At 37.2% G+C, this 20,483-nt stretch overlaps 1 protein-coding gene across 2 annotated transcripts in view; it reads left to right on the top strand.

Moving 5' to 3' along the window:
* AIPL1 (AIP like 1 HSP90 co-chaperone) overlaps positions 1-20,206 on the top strand; it is a 40,562-nt gene extending 20,356 nt beyond the window's left edge. For both annotated transcript variants that reach the window (XM_072429923.1, XM_072429913.1), the window contains 4 exons: positions 7,137-7,325; positions 7,879-8,055; positions 9,397-9,538; positions 19,076-20,206. In XM_072429923.1, the coding sequence (XP_072286024.1) occupies positions 7,137-7,325; positions 7,879-8,055; positions 9,397-9,538; positions 19,076-19,278 (711 nt within the window). In that variant the 3' untranslated portion in view covers positions 19,279-20,206. The remainder of the gene's footprint in view (positions 1-7,136; positions 7,326-7,878; positions 8,056-9,396; positions 9,539-19,075) is intronic.
* Positions 20,207-20,483: the final 277 nt, after the last annotated feature.

The raw sequence follows: 20,483 nt of genomic DNA, 5'->3' as shown, positions 1-20,483 counted from the left end.
TAATGAACATTGGTTTGATTTGGACATGATGCTGCCACTATAACCTCAATACTTGAGTCCAGAAACAAGTATGGAAAGTGATCTAGAGTTCAGATTTTCTATGATATTCATTTGCTAAATGCTAGTCCTAAACCTATGACCTTAAAAGTACTAAAAGCATAGCCAGGATTTTCAGCAGGACGTTACCAGTGATGTTATCACTGTGCCCACAGACCAGTTTAGCAGCTTACAGCATCCTCAGCATCCCTTTAGTCAAAATATCTGCATCCCTGGCACACGGTGTGCAGCTGGAGGGGACTAGAGAATGTGTCCTGTGGCCAGTAAGCAGATTGATTCTGATTGATCATGTCCCAATATTTGCTGCTAGACCTATGTAAACCTTTCTAGTGCCAAGGTGTATTTGCTGCATCCTCAGCGTTTTAGCTGCTATTTTGCCAACGTGCTTTTGGTTCTGGTATTCTGCTTGACCTCAATCTCCACTTTGCCTGTATCCTCTTTTTTTGCCACCTTTCCTGACCTCAACCTGTTTTATGACCTTGCCTTGAATACTATCTACCCTGACCTCAGCCTGTTACATGACCTTGCCTTGATTACATCTACCTTGACCTCAGCCTTACATGAGGTCAGTTACATGACCTTGCTTTTGTTGCTGACTGCCCTGACCTCAGCCTATTTAAATACTCTGCTTTGAATCACTATGTTCCTGTCTGATTAGCCACTCCTACACTGAAGCCGTCTGATCACTGCCTCCCCTGGTGGGAAGGCATGGGGGTACCTGATGACCTCTTGCAGCAAAGTAGTCCTGTGACCACTAGGTTCACTGGCTCATCACTCTTTGCGGGGTGCTCTAGTGAGGACCGGGATCCACTTAGATTTCGCTCCTCCAGTAATACTGTGTCACCTGTGACCCGGGTGACCCGTATCAAGTAGTCCACCTATATCTAACTTTGCAGATATACTTTAAAGTATAATTTTCATTTGGCATATACTGTATATGTTTTGATTACAATTCAAAAGATTTAGTCTTCTTGTTCTGGAGGTTGTAATCTTTTAGGAGATTTTTTTTCTTAGATTTACCAGCCAATAGTTAAAAGCAGAACTCCAAGCAATACAAAATCTCAGTATTTTAAGTACCTATACTTAGGCGTTATTTGCAAAATTAATATTGAATCTAAAATCTTGTTTTTTACACTTTGGTTGGTTGCCCTTAAAAGCCAGCTTGCTTACTGCAGAAAATTGACTGTGTTTTCTCACTTTCAGCTATTAAAAAGATTATCGTATCTATCACTTTTTTGGACAAATATGCACCCAAGCAGGGGCCACTGGCATCACAGTTTTACTATCCAAGTAAAGAGTTGTAAGCCACAAGAGAAAACCCTCCTGGATGGTAGTTTTCTGAATAGTGAGCTGCATATAAACTATATTGTCCATCTGCTTCTGTTTCATAAATCATCAAAAAAAAAAATAGGAAAACTGAACATTGAAATCATCATAATAATTGTTTAAACAAACAATGGTTTGATGGTCAAGCCCCAATGACATCTAATTCTATTACTGGTCTCTATTGTATGCTTCCTCAGGTATCCTAGCTTTAAATACGCACACTAAAAAAGTCTGCTTAATGCTCCAAGGCATGTTTTACAGCAGAATAAATATTATTAACAAGCGTTTTGAAGCAACAGAGTGAGAGGAGCTAATAAGATTGTAACAAACCGATACATTTCTTTACAATGGGGTGTAAAATTTATATAGCAAACAGAAATGCAATTGCCTTTGAAGTTAACAGAATATTAATTTTATCGCACTTTCCATGCCATATAGAGTAAAATAATTGAAAGAATGTAGAAAGCATAAAAGGGTTAATTGAAAGTAAAGCTCATACAAGTAAATTAGGAAAATAAATAAGTCAATAAACTTTATCGCTATCTCTACTGAGCCCTAAATTGAAAAGCAAAGAATCAAATAAGAGGTTTTTGTTTTACAACATTCCGAACATTAATGAAAATCATGAAACTTTTTGTTGTGTAATTTAATTTTTATGTGACAGATTGGTGGTGGCCATGATTCTGTAGAGAATGTAAACTGCTCTTGGTGTATGTTTTTAAAGTCATTTACAGTTTCCAGTAAAACACAATAAATATTCAGTCTAGTCTTGTGTACCCAGCTCCTGACAGCTTTTGTTCTAAATAGAATAAAGACATTTGTGTTCTTAACGTTAGGCGGGCAGCAATAATTCACTAGAAGTTTTCGTTCCTCCCAAATGACTCCTGTGATAAGTGGGGTCTGGGGCTTTGTTGACATCTCCTTGGCAAAGAAATACACAGTTGCCAAAAGTTCCTAATTTACAAAGACAGACCCAAGTTTAAAGCTTTTATACTTGTAATATTTTATTTTGTTATATATTTTACAGGTGTACACTTGGCTAGATCTTAAAATGTTAAAATGTGGCTCCATCTTCTCTTAAAGAGAAAGTGCAATGGTTTTTAGTCAATTTTATTTTAGTTTTTTCATTAATTGTTATACACTGATATTTATAATATTTTTATGTGTATACTTAGTTTACAGAAATCAAGTGTAAGAGTTCAGTCACTTGTTCCTCCTTTCTGTGACATGGCCAGGGAGGTTGGTCGTGGCTCTTCTGCTACCCAGACTCCTACGTCAAGTAGCACATTGTGGAACATTCACACACACGTGATCAGACATGACCACCACACAGCATCTAGTAGTTTTGTAGGAAATGTTTTAAGTTTATCATGTCAGCTGGGTTGTTTTCAAATATGACCCAGCCGTGCCAGGTTGTGCCCTCTGTCCCTGATTGGCCAGTGGCCACATAAAGCTGCACCTGCCCTGTCCTCTTCACCTGCGATAGTGTTACTTTTTTGTTGCTAAGAAGTTTGTCTTCTACTTAATCTTTTTTGTAATCCCAATTTTGCCTTTGTCTTTCTTACCTGCCACCTTGACTAACCTCGGTTTGGGGCGTTGACTACCTTTTGTCTGCTTCCTGCCCTGACCTCTGTCTGGATACTTACTACATCTCTCTGCCTACCACCTCCCCTGACCTTGCTTGATCCTGACCATATTTCTGCATAATTCATAATCCTATCTTGCTTACACTGATACAAGTGTATGGCCTTTGGCTGCAAAACTGACCTGGTCTTTTCTGAATCTCTGGGCACCTGGTCCTCTTCCAATCTGTTTTCTGCAGATGTCATCCTAGCATCCTTGTGCTGAGACAGAAAGTAAAACTCAATAAAAAATAAAAATAACCTCCTGAGGCTAAGCTACGATTTGACTACAGCCAAAGAATGTGGTGTTAGATTGGGGGATTGATGTCCGGCTGGGGATTTACATCAAAACATAATCCTGCCCCTGTACAAAGCATTGGTCAGATCTCATCTGGAATATGCAGTGCAGTTTTGGGCACCAGTTCAAAAAAAAGAATATTGTGGAACTTATGAAAGTGCAGAGAAGAGCAACAAAACTAAAGAAAGGCAAGGAGGAGCTCAGCCTTAAGGAGAGATTAGCTGAACTGAATCTATTCTCCCTTGACAAGAGGCATTTAAGGGAAGATATGATAACTGTAATAATATATAGATATTCCATATAGAAAACTTGCTGCAAATGTATTCACTTTAAAGGTATTGCAAAGGACAAAAGGGCACTCTTTGTGTCTGGAGGAAAAAGGTTTAATCCCTTCAAATTGAAGGAATCCTTCACAGCAAGGTTAGTGAAAATGAGAAATAGACTACCCCAGGAAGTAGTTTTAGCACGTTTTATAGATTGTTTGAAGGAAAAAGGCTGTATATATTTTTAATCCACAGACTGGGAATTAAATTAGTAATAGTGCTTGAGACTGTTGGTCCAGAAAATTCCATTTGCTTTGGGAGATCATGAAGTATTGCCTGTATGTGTTGGGGCAAACTGAACCCTGTTATATAGGTTTTATCACCTTCCACTTGATCATGTGTGAGTATAGGTTCTTGAATTGAATATGGTGATTTTTTGGTGACGTCTATTTTATTATTATTTTTTTTTGGTTGTAAGGCTATTTGAGGGCTGTAACTACTTAATTGACTGGCTGTCAGTTTTACAGCACAAATTATTCAAATTTATTTGTACAGTACAGCACTCCTTCCATATGTTTGAGCACCTTTCATTTCTCATTTGTTTTACTTACAGACTGAAGCTTATATGTGACCCGCACCACAGAATAATTGGCTATATGTTTGCCAGGACATCAGCAAATGTTATCTTCTTTTCACATTGATGGGATGTTTAATTACACAGGCTCACATTGACAATATCTCTGCCTTCCGAAACACTGACATTTAATGATTTGGATAGCTACTTCTTGTTTAATTCAGGTTCTTGCTGGCTGCTTGAAAAATACAAAAAGTGAGATTGTCATCCCCAAATAAAGTAGATATGAAATGAGGAATTACTTGAGTAAACTATATTAAAGGGCTGTTATCTTGTATTTTGAACGTTTACTTTTTGATTTATATTTGTAAAATTATTACTTGTTCATACATCTTTAATGTGATCCAGAGGTTTATTTTTTATATTTGCAAATCTTTTTTGTTGGTTAGACGGCACAGTAAGCAGCCTTGCCTGCTGAACAACTGATGCAAGGCAATTTGTTGTAAGAAAAAGAAACTATCAATCAACTGGATAGTGATCTATGTTTGTGTCTATTAGTTGTCAGAAGTAAAACTGAATATTTATTCCTATATTTTGTCTTTATGGGTTCTTCCTTTCCCCCCTCATCTGCACGCTGATTACATTTTTAAATCTAACCTTTTTCATTTTTATTTTTTATTTTATTTTGGACCCATTCATATCACCACTAGGTTCTGTATTTCTACATACAATGCAGGCCAATAATGGCCAGCAAAAGAAATAGTAGGGTGCTGTACATTGCTTACTATAAACATTGTAGCACCCTGAGTAAGTGCTTCTCTCAAAAGTCCTTACACTTGATACAAACAGTGGGTTAGTTTTTGGTAGGAGTATCAAAATGTCTTCCCTTGTAGATACCTTTTTAGGCTGGTTGCATTGGCATGTGGAACATGTTAGGTAAGGCTCACTGAATGTCAATGAAAAAATAAGGGTGGGGTCTCAAGGCTGGGTAGGAAAGGGCTAGGTGCTGCTGAATAGTCTTCAGCTAAGAATTACAGCAGGCTCTGATTGACTTAATACAGCTTCCAATGTACACTGGGACAAGATGACTGTCTGAACTGAAATAAGAGCAAGCAATTTAACTGTAGGAGAGAAGTTTGTACAACTGCATAAGACTGAGGGAAAGGCAGAAGTTCAGCTTCAAGTAGATTTAAAAAAAAAGTCTATGGACATACTTTGGGATATGAGTAACAAAAAAGCACAATTACTGTCACTACAAATAGAAGTGTGTGGAAGCATTAAGTATTGAAAATAAACTGGTAACTTTCATCAAACTTCTTCCCTTTTTATAAAACGTCCCTAATGCAGATGATCTTTCTTTATATTCAGTATATGTCAGTTATCTTAAACTCCACTGTTGTATAGTAAGTTAAATTTTGCATTTTAATACCTTTTCTATTGTAAAGTAGAATAAAAGGATTGAGACAGAAGCAAAGAAAATGATAAAAGGTATAAAGGTAATTGTAAAGCTTTTCAGTTACACATGCAGAATAGACAACTGCACATCTTAAATCATAGATGAATATATATTACTGCCAATGCAATACTATTTTGTTCAACCTTGATTCAGTATTTAAATCCTGCAGATTGTGTTCTGCTATTTCAAATTCTGAAAAGTAAAACTAAGCCACTTAAAATAAACTTAGTTCCATAATCTTTTTTATCTCATGAAAAATGTAGAGTAGATGGTTTAATCAGGACAACTGTCTTTGTTTGAATGAGTGAATTCAGTTAAAAAGTTAATTTTAGTGTGGATGGTAGTGGCTTCCCTCACCTTTTGCCATTTGTCATCTCACTTTTATTTGATTCTTATTCAGTTAAAAATCGAATTTTAGTTGCAGCAGATAGTACAACTCTCACTCTACTTGCACCCTCCCTACTAAATTATCACTGCAGGTATGGAAGACACCAGTGATGTTATATTAAAGACACCAGTGATGGTATGTGGAGGATACCAGTGTATAGAAGGATAGGTATTTGGAACATACCAGTGGATGGAAGACACCAGGGCTTGTGCATGAAGACACCATTTAAGGTGTATGGAAGATACTAGTGATGGTGTATGGAAAAAAACATTGATAATGTGTGGAAAATACTATTGTATAGAAGGATAGATGTTTGGAAGATACAAGTGTATAGAAGACACCAGTGATTGTACATGGAAAACACCACTGATGGTGTATAGACTGTACAAGTGATTGTGTATGGAAGATAATAGTAATGGATTATGTAGGACACCATTTATGGTGTATGGAAGACACCAGTGATGGTTCATGGAGGACACAAGTTATTTCATATATAAGATACCAGTAATGGTTTGTGGAAGACACCAATAATGATGTATGGAAATTACCAGTGATGGCAAATTAAAGACACCAAACCTGTAACTTATATTTGCAGCCCATCTTAACCAGCTTTTGATAAATCACATCTTAAGCCAAAAGTCAAATAAATAACCACCACTTTCTACCACCCTTATGCTTGAAGATTAGATTTAAATTAAAATCTGGCTCGTACTGTCTCTGATACTGCCCTGCAGACTCATTTTTCAAGGTCCATTACTGGTCCTTTTTTGAAGTTTTATTGCATCCAACTTTTGAAGTGATGGACTCATCTCCTTAGGGTATATTAAGTAATTCTAGATTTATTCTGCAGAGAACAGTTTCAGGTCAATAGCTAAGCTCAGTTTCTGAAAATTCATGACGGCCCACAGCTAGAAGAAATGGACCCCTGACATGATATTACCTCATCCTTGCAAATTATGTATGCTAACATTTTTTAAAAAATTTGTGAGAAAAGGGTCACTTGGGATGGGGATGAGGAATTTTAAGATGATAATGGGCTTTAAATGTGATAGAGATTCCAATGAGTATAGAATATATTTTAAGCTTTAGTTGTACTATTTTTAAACCAGGATTGTACTGAATTACCTATTGACCTGTAGTTTTCTTTCACAGCATACAGGTTTATACCCAATTGTTGCCAAAAGTTTACGTCGTATAGCTGAAGGAAAGGACCCAACAGACTGGCACATACACACATGTGGACTGGCGAATATGTTTGCCTACCATTCACTGGGTTATGAAGATCTGGATGAGCTTCAGAAAGAACCTCAGCCTTTGATTTTTGTTATTGAGCTCCTAAAGGTAAACTAATTGATGCTGTCTACATACATGTGTTTAGAGTCTTGGTTCAATGTTTTTGGCATTGATTGGGTCATATGTGTACCAATGAATGTGGATATTTGGAGATAAGGTTTTGTATTTTTTTATTAATATGCTCTTTTAAAATCAACTGAATAAATATGTTTTTATGACAAAGTTTTACAAATTTACATTGTTTTAAGTCTTGCCCTTAAAGTGCCAACATATACACCTCTGTTTGCTTTTGTATGATTTATTAAGAATAACACTAGTGGCTATCTGACCCAGTCTAGCTATCTATCTATCTATCTATCTATCTATCTATCTATCTATCTATCTATCTATCTATCTATCTCTTTATCAATCTAGCTATCTCTTTATCGATCGATCTATCCATCTCTTTAAAGATCTATCTATGACTTTATCAATCTATCTATCTCTTTATCGATCTATCTATCTCTTTATCGATCAATCTATCTCTTTATCAATCTATCTATCTCTTGATCTATCTCCCAATAAGTAATTAACTCATCAAAGGCTTGTATTCATGTGGCAGGTGGAATCACCTAGTATGTATAAAAGAGAGACCTGGGCTCTGAGTAATGATGAAAAGCTTAAAGCAGTCCCAGTCCTGCATGGAGAAGGAAATAGACTGTTTAAACTTGGACGCTATGAGGATGCAACAAATAAATACAGAGAAGCTGTCATTTGTCTGAAAAATATACAGACCAAGGTATTTCATTTAATTATAAAGCCATATACTAATATGTGTTCAAATGTATTGTTTCTTCATAAACATTTGTTCATAGCAAAATGCAGCAATTTTGGCTGTGGGCTTTTTCAGATCACCGCAATGGCAAACAGCCTAAAACTCATCATTAGTTTGTAGACCCTATTCCCCATCTCTCCCAACACTCTTTCCTGCAACACAGTTTCAATGTTTTTTTTTTTAATTTTAATGTTTTACCATCAGTTTTATCTGCTTTTGCTGCAGAGATGTTTGAGTGTTCTTGAAAATGTTTGTACTGGTTACACCAGGGTTCTTCAACTTTTTAATCCAAAGACTCAAATAGGAACTGTTTTCATACTGAGACGCAAACTGATAAATTTTACTGAAATGTCTGAAAAGCCATACAAGGCAATGATCATTCAATATAAAACCCACAACAGTAATGAATGCAGCTTTAATACATAGTACATCATGTGAGAGGGGGGTGGGGCGTTGACTGTATGAACCACTGCAGAACAATGTTAGCCAGGCTGGTGATATGATGCTACTCAATTACCCAACCTGATTCAAATGACTGCTGCTTCTATAGTAATGACACTTTTCTTAATGCTGTCTGCTTCGTCATTTAACAAATCAATCAGTTATTGATCATGCCACCAATGCCTTTTTTCTTTTCTCTTTTTTATTAGGTTTAAAGCTTTAATTGCTAACTTAGAACATATTACAGAAACTTTTATCAACTTCTGTAAGCTATAATAAAGCCAACATACAAAAAAATATATTTTTTTGTTTTTTCCTATTGTAGTAGGCATTTCAAACTAGTATCTTTAGCTCACAGTCTTGCCTAGGTAATTGGCTCTGCCCCCTCCCCCCCTCCATTTTGCTGTAGTCCCCCCCCCCCCCCCCTTTTTCGTGAGCCCCCCCCCCCCCCCCTTTCCCCTCATGATAGATCAGCCAATGATTTGCTGTTCAAGTGGCATCCAATCCCAAATACATCTGCGAGTAAATTTGGGTCCTGAGTCATAGTTTAAAAAACACTAATCTAGATGCTTTTAAATAGGTTTGGAGGGAAAAAATGGCACTCGCAATCTGTAAAGAATGGTCAGGTATATTTTATCAGGACTAAGAGAAGAGGATTACAGGAGGGGTGTTCTATCTCATATAGATATGAGTTTAGTGAGTATAGGGTAGGAGTGAGATGCTGGCAGCCAGTCTCAAAAGGGCTGGTGGCTGCTGCCATTTCTTAACAACTTATCAGTAAATGTAAAGAAGATTGAATTTCTAAAACAAAGCAAAGCTCTGACAGGTGCATCTTAGTAGCATTTATATGATTTCTGCTTTCAGGAAAAGCCATGGGAGGTTCCATGGATGAAATTGGAAAAGATGATTAACACTTTGGTTCTGAATTATTGTCAGTGCCTTCTCCGCATGGAAGAATTCTATGAAGTTCTGGAACACACAACTGATTTAATCCAACACCACCCAGGTACATTCATAGCACTTCTGTGTAGTCTTAAAGCTTAACTCCAGACAAACAGATAAATACAAACTGTGAATATATGTCATTTTGTTTACTGCCAGTCTTCTGATCCAAGCTAATTTGCCTGAAAGCCAAGTTAAACCCCTCATTTCTTTTCTTTCCATACCCTTAAGTGTATTCATGTTCTTTGACATCCAAGCATAAAGCTACAGAGACCTGATTGGCTCAGAATCCTGATCCTTACTCCCCCGTGCAGAGGATTACAGAAGTCTGACACCAATCTGCTTAGCTACCAAGGTTCTTCCTGCTTTATGGCTGTAATGCTTGGTGCATTTTGGTGATTTGCTGAAAAAGAAGAAAGCAGAATTACCTTAAGATTAACAGAGGTATTGCTGGGAATATGACACTGGAGCATACTTAGCCCTAGGTTGTCCATATAATGCCCGAGGCATCACTGAAACATGTTACACAATAGTCAGCAAAATCAGGGTCCTTCAGAAAAAAACACAAATTTAGCCTCCTGGTTCTCTCTGACATTCTTCAGATCTTTTGGTCCCGCAAACCTCCTGGGCACTCCCATCTTACATGCTACACACAGTCTGTCCTCCTGAGCCACCTGGTCTCAGGTTCCAACTTGCCCCAGACCTTTTATTATTAGCCAGGTGCTTCCTAGCTAACTAAATTTCTGGCCTGGAAGCAAGCGGAGCAGGACACCAGACCTGGATTCCCAATAAAGAGCTGCAAATCGGTAGTGACATAACTATGCATGGCCCTATCTAAGCCCTTTAATTCATTTTTCGAGGTGGAAATTAGGTAGATGATGCCAAATACCCCCTGAATTCAGTATCACATGTTTTATTCTAATATATATATATATATATATATATATATATATATATATATATAGGTTTCTCTTTAATAAGGTTTCTCTTTTATGGACAGTGCCATTTTCCTTTGGCAGATATGTTATCCAAAGTAAAAGAAAATGCACGACACAGAATAAGAACTGCTTTTGTTATCTTTCCACTTGGGGAATTGTTATTGAACCACTCTGGCTGATGTAGTTAAGCAGTGGAGGAGTACAACAGAGGGTGTGCCTTACCCAGAGGTTGGAACTCGAGTCGTGCAACTTGGACTTGAGTCCGATTTAAGTTACCTAATAAACGACTTGCAACCTCGACTTGGGGGTTTTGCCCAACGACTTGCGACTTGACTTGGGGGTTTTGTCCAGCGACTTGCAACTCGAACTGGAGTAAGTCTTCTGTAACACCGCCTTCCTTGCATATTAAGTCCACAGCTTTCTCCTCTGACAACTGAAGGGGGCGGGGAGGAAGGCGGTATTACAGAAGCCTCACTGCCTTCCTCCCAGTCCCCTTCAGCTGTCAGTGGACCTGGAATGCAATGAATGCGGGGAGGAAGGCATTTTAACAGACTAAGTACGACTTGTAAATTACTTGATAAATGAAGTGACTTTACTTGGGACTTGACTTGGACTTGAAGGGTGACGACTTTGTCCATCCTTTGGCCTTACCATTGCAGTTTACATGTGTCAGAACCTTGTTATTTATAGAAAAAAGTTGGAATGAAAGCATGTAGCAAACTTTGGAAAAAGCACACAGTGTGGACATTAATTTCTTTTTAAGGGACACTGCGTGAATATTCTGCAATGATTTGTGAATATGTTTGAAAGGTGCAGAAACAGGACCATTTCCTGGGGTTGTACAGACGAGAAAGTAGAAGTTAGGTTTTTTTTGAATGTGCTGTATTTGTGTTCTTGTATTTCTAGATGTCATTGGGTATACATGTAGTAAGCAAGAATAGTAGGTGTATGCCCTAATATCAGTGAAGAATGGAAAGATTTTATTAGACATAAAAAGGGCATTGTACCATGTAGCATGTATTATCTTTATATGACCTTTGCATAAATGTATGGTCTTGGTGACTCTAAATCTGGATTCCAAGGAAACAACTAAATACATCATTAAAATACATATTTGTTATGTGTCAAATCATTAAAATATCTATGGTTAACATGGTCTTAATAAACACAGCACAGTTCAGTGTCCTCATTTTTCTCTACTGAAGAACATTTTGAAAGGGTTGTTGGTTCAAAATATACCAAGTATAACCTATTATGTTATCATTTTTTCACTTTGCCAGATGCAAACAAAGAGATGTGGCAATCTTCCGAAATGCTGCAGCTTTTTGTAGGCTCGTTTTCTCCAAACCATCCTCCAGAATAAAAACAACAACTTTAACAGACTGTAAACATCTAAAAATAAAGCAACAGAAAACATCCATTACTTTAAACATTATGATTACTCTGTGCCATATGCAAGAGTAGAAAATAACATGTGTTAGCAAGAAAACATTGTGCTAACCATCGGCCCTGTCTGTTATTTGCCACTGTTCTTTGGATTAGAGCCAGAGCAAAAATAAGATTATAGAGATGGAGATGCTACAGAATGACTGCAGATGAGGGAAGCTCTGCGTTGCTTCTTTTTCATTTCCTTCCAAAGGTCAGAGGGTGACAGTTTGTACTTCCACTTGGTGTGGTTTTGGAGCTCCTCTCAGTGCAGAGTTCCTCCCTTGCATTGATTCTTTCTCCTTACTTATTCTTTGTGCATCATGTTTGCATTGTACAACTTCTCTCCTTGTTAACACTGTGATACCCTCTGCCCTTCCAGGTTATTTTGTCTTTCCTATTAACATTTTCTGTACAGACAGATTCATTTGCTTCGATTTCTCTGGACAGTTTGATCTGACACCTTAATAAACCTAACATTGCAGAACCTGCTAGTCAATGAGAATAGAGCAAATGTGGGGAAGCTGGTGAATCCTCCGGCTTCAGTGCAAAGACAGCACAGAAATAGAGATTCATTCTGTTACTGTATGTCAGAATTGGTATATTGTTATTATTTATGTCTTAGCTCTTATTAACAGGCTAAGAAGATTAAATAAAGAAATAAATGCTGCTTAGATATTGTATTTACTGCTTTCTGCTGGAAAATTAGTTTCTCTTGTGCTAGGGTTAGGCTTTTAAAGTGACCCTGACACGGCCTAAAATATGTACAAGGTAACAATAGCTAAAAAATTGGAGAAACCTTGTGGTGCCTGCATGTATCTGTGTTAGGACTATTTGTTCAGACTTGCAGGTAAAAAACCAGGGGCGTCTTAATTTTACGATACACAGCCAGGTGTCCGCTCTGCGTGTGCCTTGGGCAAGTGCAAAAGGAGCAACCCAAGGCCGACGTGGGTATCCCAGAAGGCTCTGCACTCCCATTCTATCCTAACTGCAGTGGTAAATACAAAACACCTTTTTTACTTTATATAGAAGGGTTATCTACCCTAAAATTGTGATGATAGGTCCACTTTAAGCAGAACACTGCAGTTCATCTCGGGCCAAAAAATGGCCCTTATTCTCTAAATGGCTGTGTTCTTAAGCCCTTTCAATTAAAACCCAGGAGATATAGGATTTCTGCCTAAGTAGAGGTTAGTATCTTCCAGCGCACCGGCTAAGAGTTGGATACCAGGACGACGTGGGACTTGATGGAAGACACCACCAGAACGATCGACTGTGCTGCGGGATTGAGGGTCAGTGTATTTTTTTTTCTTTTTTTTAGGTATTACGGATGCATATGTGCTTTTTTATGTTGTATATCAATAAAATATCTGTAAAATATGTTTAATGTTTCTATTTTATGGATGTTATTATGAGAATGTGAGAAGAGAATAGTTTGAAGAATATATTATAATAATATATAATATAGGAACTATTGGATAAAATGAAGACTTACATATGTGCTTTCATGAATGGTTCTTCACTTCAGCACTGTTGTTACCTTGGAAACATTATAGACAAGGTCAGGTTAAATTCAAAGTTATTGTCCCAGTAACATGTGAAAATCATTGAGAAGTATTATAGATCTTTTTACCTAGGTATAAGCGTGCTTGGCATCTTTACGATGTAAATATGCTGTCCTATTCCTAGATAAGGTTGCAAGGTCCCTGTCATTATTAGGAATATTTATTATTTTCATTAAACCTAGGCTAATTTTATCTCACAAGCCCCATATCACTGCAATGTAGCATTCCAAAGGCTATGTTTAGGTTGGTGGTGAAGTTGTGGTTCAGTTTTTTTTTTACATTACAATAGTAAACTGTTGCTTCAATAGAGCCCGTGTCAGCCCAATAGAGAATAAATAAAAGGGGAGACACTGAGTGGTTCAGAGGTACTTTTACCATTACCATTACCTAAAATGTCACCAAAATTTTTACTTTACATGAAAAGGTAAAAAACTCTTTTATGTAAAGTAAAAATTAAATTCTTTTTTGTAAGACCCGTGTAGCCCTAATCCTTCTGTCCTTACTGCGGCACCAGAGCCTTCTGGGATACCCATGTCATGCACCCTAGGAGGCGTTTACTGCTCCTTCTGTGTAAGCCCAATGTCAGGCATGCAGAAAAGAGGCCTTTTCTTTTAATGGAAAAAAATGCCAATCTTTCACATGCTCATTGAGATTGGCACTTTTTTTCTCATTTACAGCAGGCTTTGTCACCTAATCTCGTGCAAGCGTAATGTAAGATTGGTTGACATAGCTAGAAGAAAGAAGGAGGAAGATGGTGGTCCCTGTGTTTTCTCTGCACTAGGAAGGCATTTCAGGACAGGGAAGAGGTCCAGAGGGATTGGCAGCTCTGTGAAAGTAAAGGTGAGTATTTTTTTTTAGTTCCGCTTTAAGGCAGGTTCAGACCTGTGGCAGGAGCAAGCTTGGCTACTCTCATTGCAGATTGGACAGTGAACAGCAGTGATTCAGAACCACTCACTGCTGCCCACTGTCAAATCTGCAAATTCTGCTTCTTTAACCTCCCTAGAGGTAACCCCGAGTATGACTCGGGGTAGAAAAAAGTTGTTAAAAAGTGGTAACCCCGAGTCACACTCGGGGTATGTAAACCTTTGGGAAGGTTGGTAAATAGAGCGCTTACCTGATCCGCCGGCGTCCTGCGCCGTCCAGCGCCGTGATCTCCGTCTTCTTTCTTCTTCCTTCTTCTGCATCCAATGAGTCACCGGGGAGTTCCCAGTGACGTCGGTGCGTGTGTACGGTGCCGGCGGGGCGGGAAATTCAAAATCCATTTGTATTGCATTCAATACAAAATAACTGTATTGAATGCAATACATTGGATTTATATGTGTACAAGCAGTACATTGTTTTCAAGAACATGTATAGTATGTATAATATGAGAGTATAATATGTATTTTTTTTTAATTTAAATTTATTTATTTTTTTAAATATATAGATTTTTTAGTTTATTCAATTTATTGTTTTTACATGATTTTGTGTTTCAAACTTTATTATACTCATACTATTATATTACAGTGTAAAATACATTTTCATGTAACAATGTACCGCTTTTAGACATATAAAACCGGAAAGAAATGAACCGCTAGGGAGGTTAAGAAGGAATGTTGTAGTGTGACAAGTCTGAACCTGCCAAAATGCATTTCTTTCTTTAAAGTTATTGTATAGTGGATTTTAATATGGTGAAAACTAAAAAAGGTTTGTTCCAGCTATAAGGTGGAAATCTTTTTCATGTTCTTACTTGTCTCATTGTGTAACACCGTGTGGATAATATGCTAGGTAGTATAATATGCTATGTAATCTATGTTCAGCAGGACTGTACTTGCTAAAGAAGCATTGCATTCTTTGTAATATATATATATATATATGTATATTTTTATTACAAAGCTCAATAACTCAAGCAGAAATGTATACATCCCATCTGAATATTTTAGAGCAGTGGTACATTCCCCCTTCTTTCTACACTGTTCAGACAGGGGTATGGATTTTCAATCACAGAGAGTATATAAGGGCTAACAGCAAAACCCACAATGTTTATATAATCCTGTTTCATGGGTGCAGGATGTGTCAAACAAAGATTTTATACAATAAGGTTATGTACACACGTCAGATGATTCTTGGTCGATAGGAGCCGCAGACCTCGTCTTGGACAAGAATATGGCATGTACAGAGGTCATCCAACGTCGTTAATGGAACCATCCTGGTAAATCCATGAATGACAGAAGACAAATGACCACAATGGAAGTGAAGGAGAGAGAGCACAATGAGGTGCCACTAATTTGTTCTCCCCCCTCCCCTCCGGGACAGAAGGCACTGTATGTACAGCGCTTGTTCATTCATATATCGGTCTAAACTGCAGTATGCTAGGGGTTTTTCTATTTTGTTTTATTATGTTAAAATACTGGGCATATGTCATATTCTGCACTCTGGTGTCATCCTAGAATCACAATATATTTCTACAATAGACAATAACTTACCAGCATCAATGCTAGGGAATGTGATATTGCAGATCGGCCCTTGAAGCCCCTGGGTCCCATAGCAAAAGTTTATCCTGCCATGGCTGTCAATAAATTTTAAGCACTATGGTCTGGGCTAAAAACTTAATATTTAGAAAGTTGAGCTAATCAGTCTATTTCTTTGAAAGCTGTTAAACATGTTTTTGCAAGTTCATGCCCTACATCCGTCAGACAAAAATATTTTTTTTTCTTTGTATTAATGGAGCAAAATTCCCACAAAGCTCCTTTGTAACTATGTTTTCTACTGGCAATTATAAAAAATACTGTAAGTGTCTTAGAACTAAAGATAATCTTTTGAGCTGGAAGATTACCACTACTTCAAAGCCAGGGGATTTGAAGGACACAGATTCAAAGAAAATTGCCCAATTTACAGATCCAATATTTCGTATATCACTTCACGAAATCATGCAGTGTACATAACAGTCCATGAAAAGCACCTTCTAAGTTTCCATGTGCAATTCATTTGATATACTTCATCTCCTTATACTGAAACAAAATGGTTCTGTTAATAACTTAAGGGCTTTTCTTATTTCTTTACAAAGGGACAAAATAATGCTGCTTAGAAAGGATTAATATTACATCAGTCAAATATTAATAATAATAATAATAATAATAATAATAATAATACAAATAATACAAAAAATAAAAATGCAGTTGGATTCATTGAATTTCCTTACATATACTGGCATCTTATAAAAACATATCTCAATAAAAGCAGTTGCATGAAACCTTTTTTATACATGTAAGCATATAAAGGTACTATTAAAAAAAATTCAAAAATCAAAAACTTTATCTCTGCCACATATTAGCCAGGGTGGCAGGATAGCATCAGACTTATTACCAGCAACATTTGAGTAGATTTCAATGCTGTTTAAAGTAAGTCTGCAAATACCTTGCTTTTCATTGTTCCCCCATTCCTCTCTATCCAAATGCTAATGGAATTTTTAAATAAATCTTTTCTTGTTTTTATTGCTTAACTGATCAGTGACATTATCACTTAAGCTCCATACAGACTTCAGATTTACTGACAAGCTACGTACACACATTAGATGATTGTTGCCCGAGTACAGGGGTAAAGTGGTCCTAACACATTGTTCAATCGCTTGTGCGCTGTGCATTTTTATGGAGTAGAGCACAACAGGGTGCCATTCATCCTCCTCCCTCCCTCCTCCGTGGAACAGAACAATGCGGTGTGCACAGCACAGTTTGTTGTTCTGTTACTGGAAATGATTACAAAAGATCATTTTCATAGACAGCCATCTGATATCTCTACAAGGCAAGCAGATAATGGCTGGTAGAAGGGCATGTAAGGGTACGGTACATAGCTTCCTGAAAACAGGAAGCTGTAGTAATGTCCACGTGTATATCTCCATGATTGATAAATCCAAAACCAATGAATGTAAGTGACAGGGCTGGGGAGGAAATGGTTAGGTGATGCTTGATGTTGATTAACTGGGAAAAGTAGGCTCTATCTGACCTGCTTAGGATTCCAATGAGAAGCCTGCAGTAATTAAAAGCAGGCAATTTCAGCATAGGAGCCTGTAGAACTTTGCATGCAAGTCTGGAGTTCAGATTTACTAAAAGCCACAGAAAGATGTCTTATTATAAGGATTTTGGGGCCTTTGGAACAGATTGCAATAAGCACAACAGGGGAGTCATAAAGCTGCATTTCTTTCCATAGGCTTTTCAATTTTCCTTTCACTAAAAATGTTATTTAGGAGATATATTTACATTTTATATTTTTATTTAAAAAGAATGTATAGCCTTTTTTAAAATTGTTTAGCCTAGACCTTGGAGACACAAATGTTTGCTTTGTGTTGCTGGTAAGCTAGTTACTACCGTGTTTCCCCGAAAATAAGACATACCCAAAAAATAAGCCGTAGCAGGATTTCCAAGCATTTCCGCAATATAAGCCATACCCCAAAAATAAGACATAGTGATAGGCGTGGCTATGCAGCGTACCGGTGCGGAGCGGTAAAGAAGACGGGCAGCCCCATCAACAAGGTCGGCTCCCCGTCAGGTCCCAGTCGTTCTGTGCGTGCTGCAAGCTGAGACAATGAAGAAGACATAGAAAGCAAAAGTAAAAGTCTCCTCAGTGAAGTGAGGAGCAGGACGCTCTGTTTTAGGTATTGTGTGTTCTCAGGGGGAAGAAGCTGTTGCTGCTGTTTTACTCAGCACTGTGGGTCTCCCTCCCCCAGCACCAACCAGCAACAGTCTGTGGGTCTCTCTCACCCCACACAAACACCAGGGGATAAGGGAAAAGCTTCAGCAAGCAGTCTGCTACTGAGCCCAGAGAGATGAGCTCTATTGCTCGACATGAAAGATTGGGGTTGCAAGAAATTCAGGATGGAATTCCGGGTTTGGAGAGTTAAGATGATGTTCTAGAAGAAGACAACCTAATTATATTTGAATAAATGTACATTGTTGTACCATACTTAATAAGAATAAGACATCCCCTGAAAATAAGCCATATTGTGTCCTCTTGAGGAAAAAAAAATATAAGACAGTGTCTTATTTTCGGGGAAACACGGTAGCTACAGTATAATCTGTAATGTTTGTGACCTTATGGCTAACACTACAATGCAGTTTTAATGCCTGTCCAGTATTTCAGTTTATTGAACAACAAGGCATTTTTACTCTGGACCACATTTGCTAACAAATAGCAAATTACTTTTAAGAAATCCATTGCAAGTTTGCTGGATCACCCAGGATCACTGATGAAAGTGCAAAATTCAGCAAGAATTGCACTCTTGCAGTGGGCTGAAGAGCTTTTTTTAAGATTTTGAGCTTGTGGCTCCTGCAGAAAGGCATGGTAATGTCGCCCATTGCTACTCAAAACTGACAGAGACTGGATCAAACTAAGTGTATTTTTGTTTTTTTTTTACAATTTGAGTTAGGGGAGGTCAGCTGAAAAGCAGACCTTCCGTGTTCCCTGGAAAAGTCCACTTAACGACTAATCATTTAGTGGAAAGAATACTGAATAGTACCTAATAAAAATGATGCCAGACTTTTGGGATGTGGATGAAAGTTCTGTGATCTATAAGAAATGATATGATATGAGAAAGGAGAATTATTGCTGATGCTAGGTTTGCTTTAGTGTCAGATTCTATGATTAAATTTAACAGTGTATATCGACTAGATATGCACTAAATATAAATTACTTTCTTTCTAGGTTTGACAAAAGCTTATTTTCTGCGAGGTAAGGCCAATGCTGAAGTATGGAATGAAGCTGAAGCAAAAAAAGATTTTGAGAAAGTCGTGGAACTTGACCCAACAATGAGCCGTCAAGTCAAGAAAGAAATAAGGAAATTGGAGATGAGGATGGAAGAGAAGGAGGAAGAAGAAAAATTGAAATACAAAAATCTGTTTCCTTAGGATTTTTAGTATTTTCAGTAATGGAATGCTATTCGTATATACTGAGATAAGCAGTTATATCAGGAGATACATCATTTATAATTTATATCATGCTCAGATGTAGTTGCTGCAGGAAATCTTCTATGTAACTAAAATCATTCATGAAAGGTCAATTTAATGAGGTTTTTATACTTACTATATTTCACTTGATGGTAATGCATGATGAAAAAAGATGAAGGAAACTGTTTTATCAACATCAACTTGCTTTTGACGTTGACCCAAAATGTAAATAAACTTTGTTATTTAACTTTGTTAAATTTTGTTATTGGTTCTATCCCAGCTATTTTTGGAATGTGGCAATGGGCTTCACAAGCTGCAATAAAACACTTAGACTGAATTTTGAACTTATAGTTACATTTGTTGGTATGTAAAGATAGTTTTATGTGACCAGTGCAACCAATTGTAAATTAGCTTGCAATAGTTGGCTCATGAAACAAGAATTTAATATATTGTCTTGAGTAAGGCAGATGAACTTAACCAGTGATAGGCTTGTTCAGGACATCTAAAATTAAAATAAACTTTAAGTATTGGTTTTGACATATAGGTAACATAGCAGAAAACACTTTAGATTTGACATTTTTTCATCTTTAAAGAGAAAAGTAATAAGCTAAACATAAGTTTTAGGATTTTAGGATGAACATTTGTTCATGTAAAAGTGAAAATTGTATAATTGACTTTCTGGAGATAAATAGTACTAAAAAAAATCAATTCATGAAACTGGATTTTTTTCTGCTGTTTAATGTAATATGAACAATTGCCTGTTTTTCCATCCTAATGTTTGTGAACAGTTGTACATAATACACAGAGCGATTTCCTGTCCCTGGGACCATTGTCTTAATATTATTTAGCACCATCATACAAGTTCAATAAAATGTATTTTTTTTATTCATTACAGAGCACAAAAGATATTTTCTTTGAAAAATAATGCACCATGACCATGACTTGGGGGTTGGGAATGATTCTCAGTGAGCTACAGAAGTAGGGCATGGTGTTGCCATGATATATAGTACATAAAAGGGAAATGCGGGAGGATACATTTGTTGTTCAAAAAGAACTTTAGGGCAAAACACAAGTTAGCCCATGAACACGTAGGCAAAGTATGTTTATTTAAAAAAAAAATAAACACTACATGAGGTGCAATTACTTAGTAGCAATCCTCTAGTCAA

Source organism: Pyxicephalus adspersus, chromosome 1, assembly GCF_032062135.1.
Source record: "Pyxicephalus adspersus chromosome 1, UCB_Pads_2.0, whole genome shotgun sequence".
NCBI lineage: Eukaryota > Metazoa > Chordata > Amphibia > Anura > Pyxicephalidae > Pyxicephalus > Pyxicephalus adspersus.
This window is presented reverse-complemented; position numbering and strand designations above follow the sequence as displayed.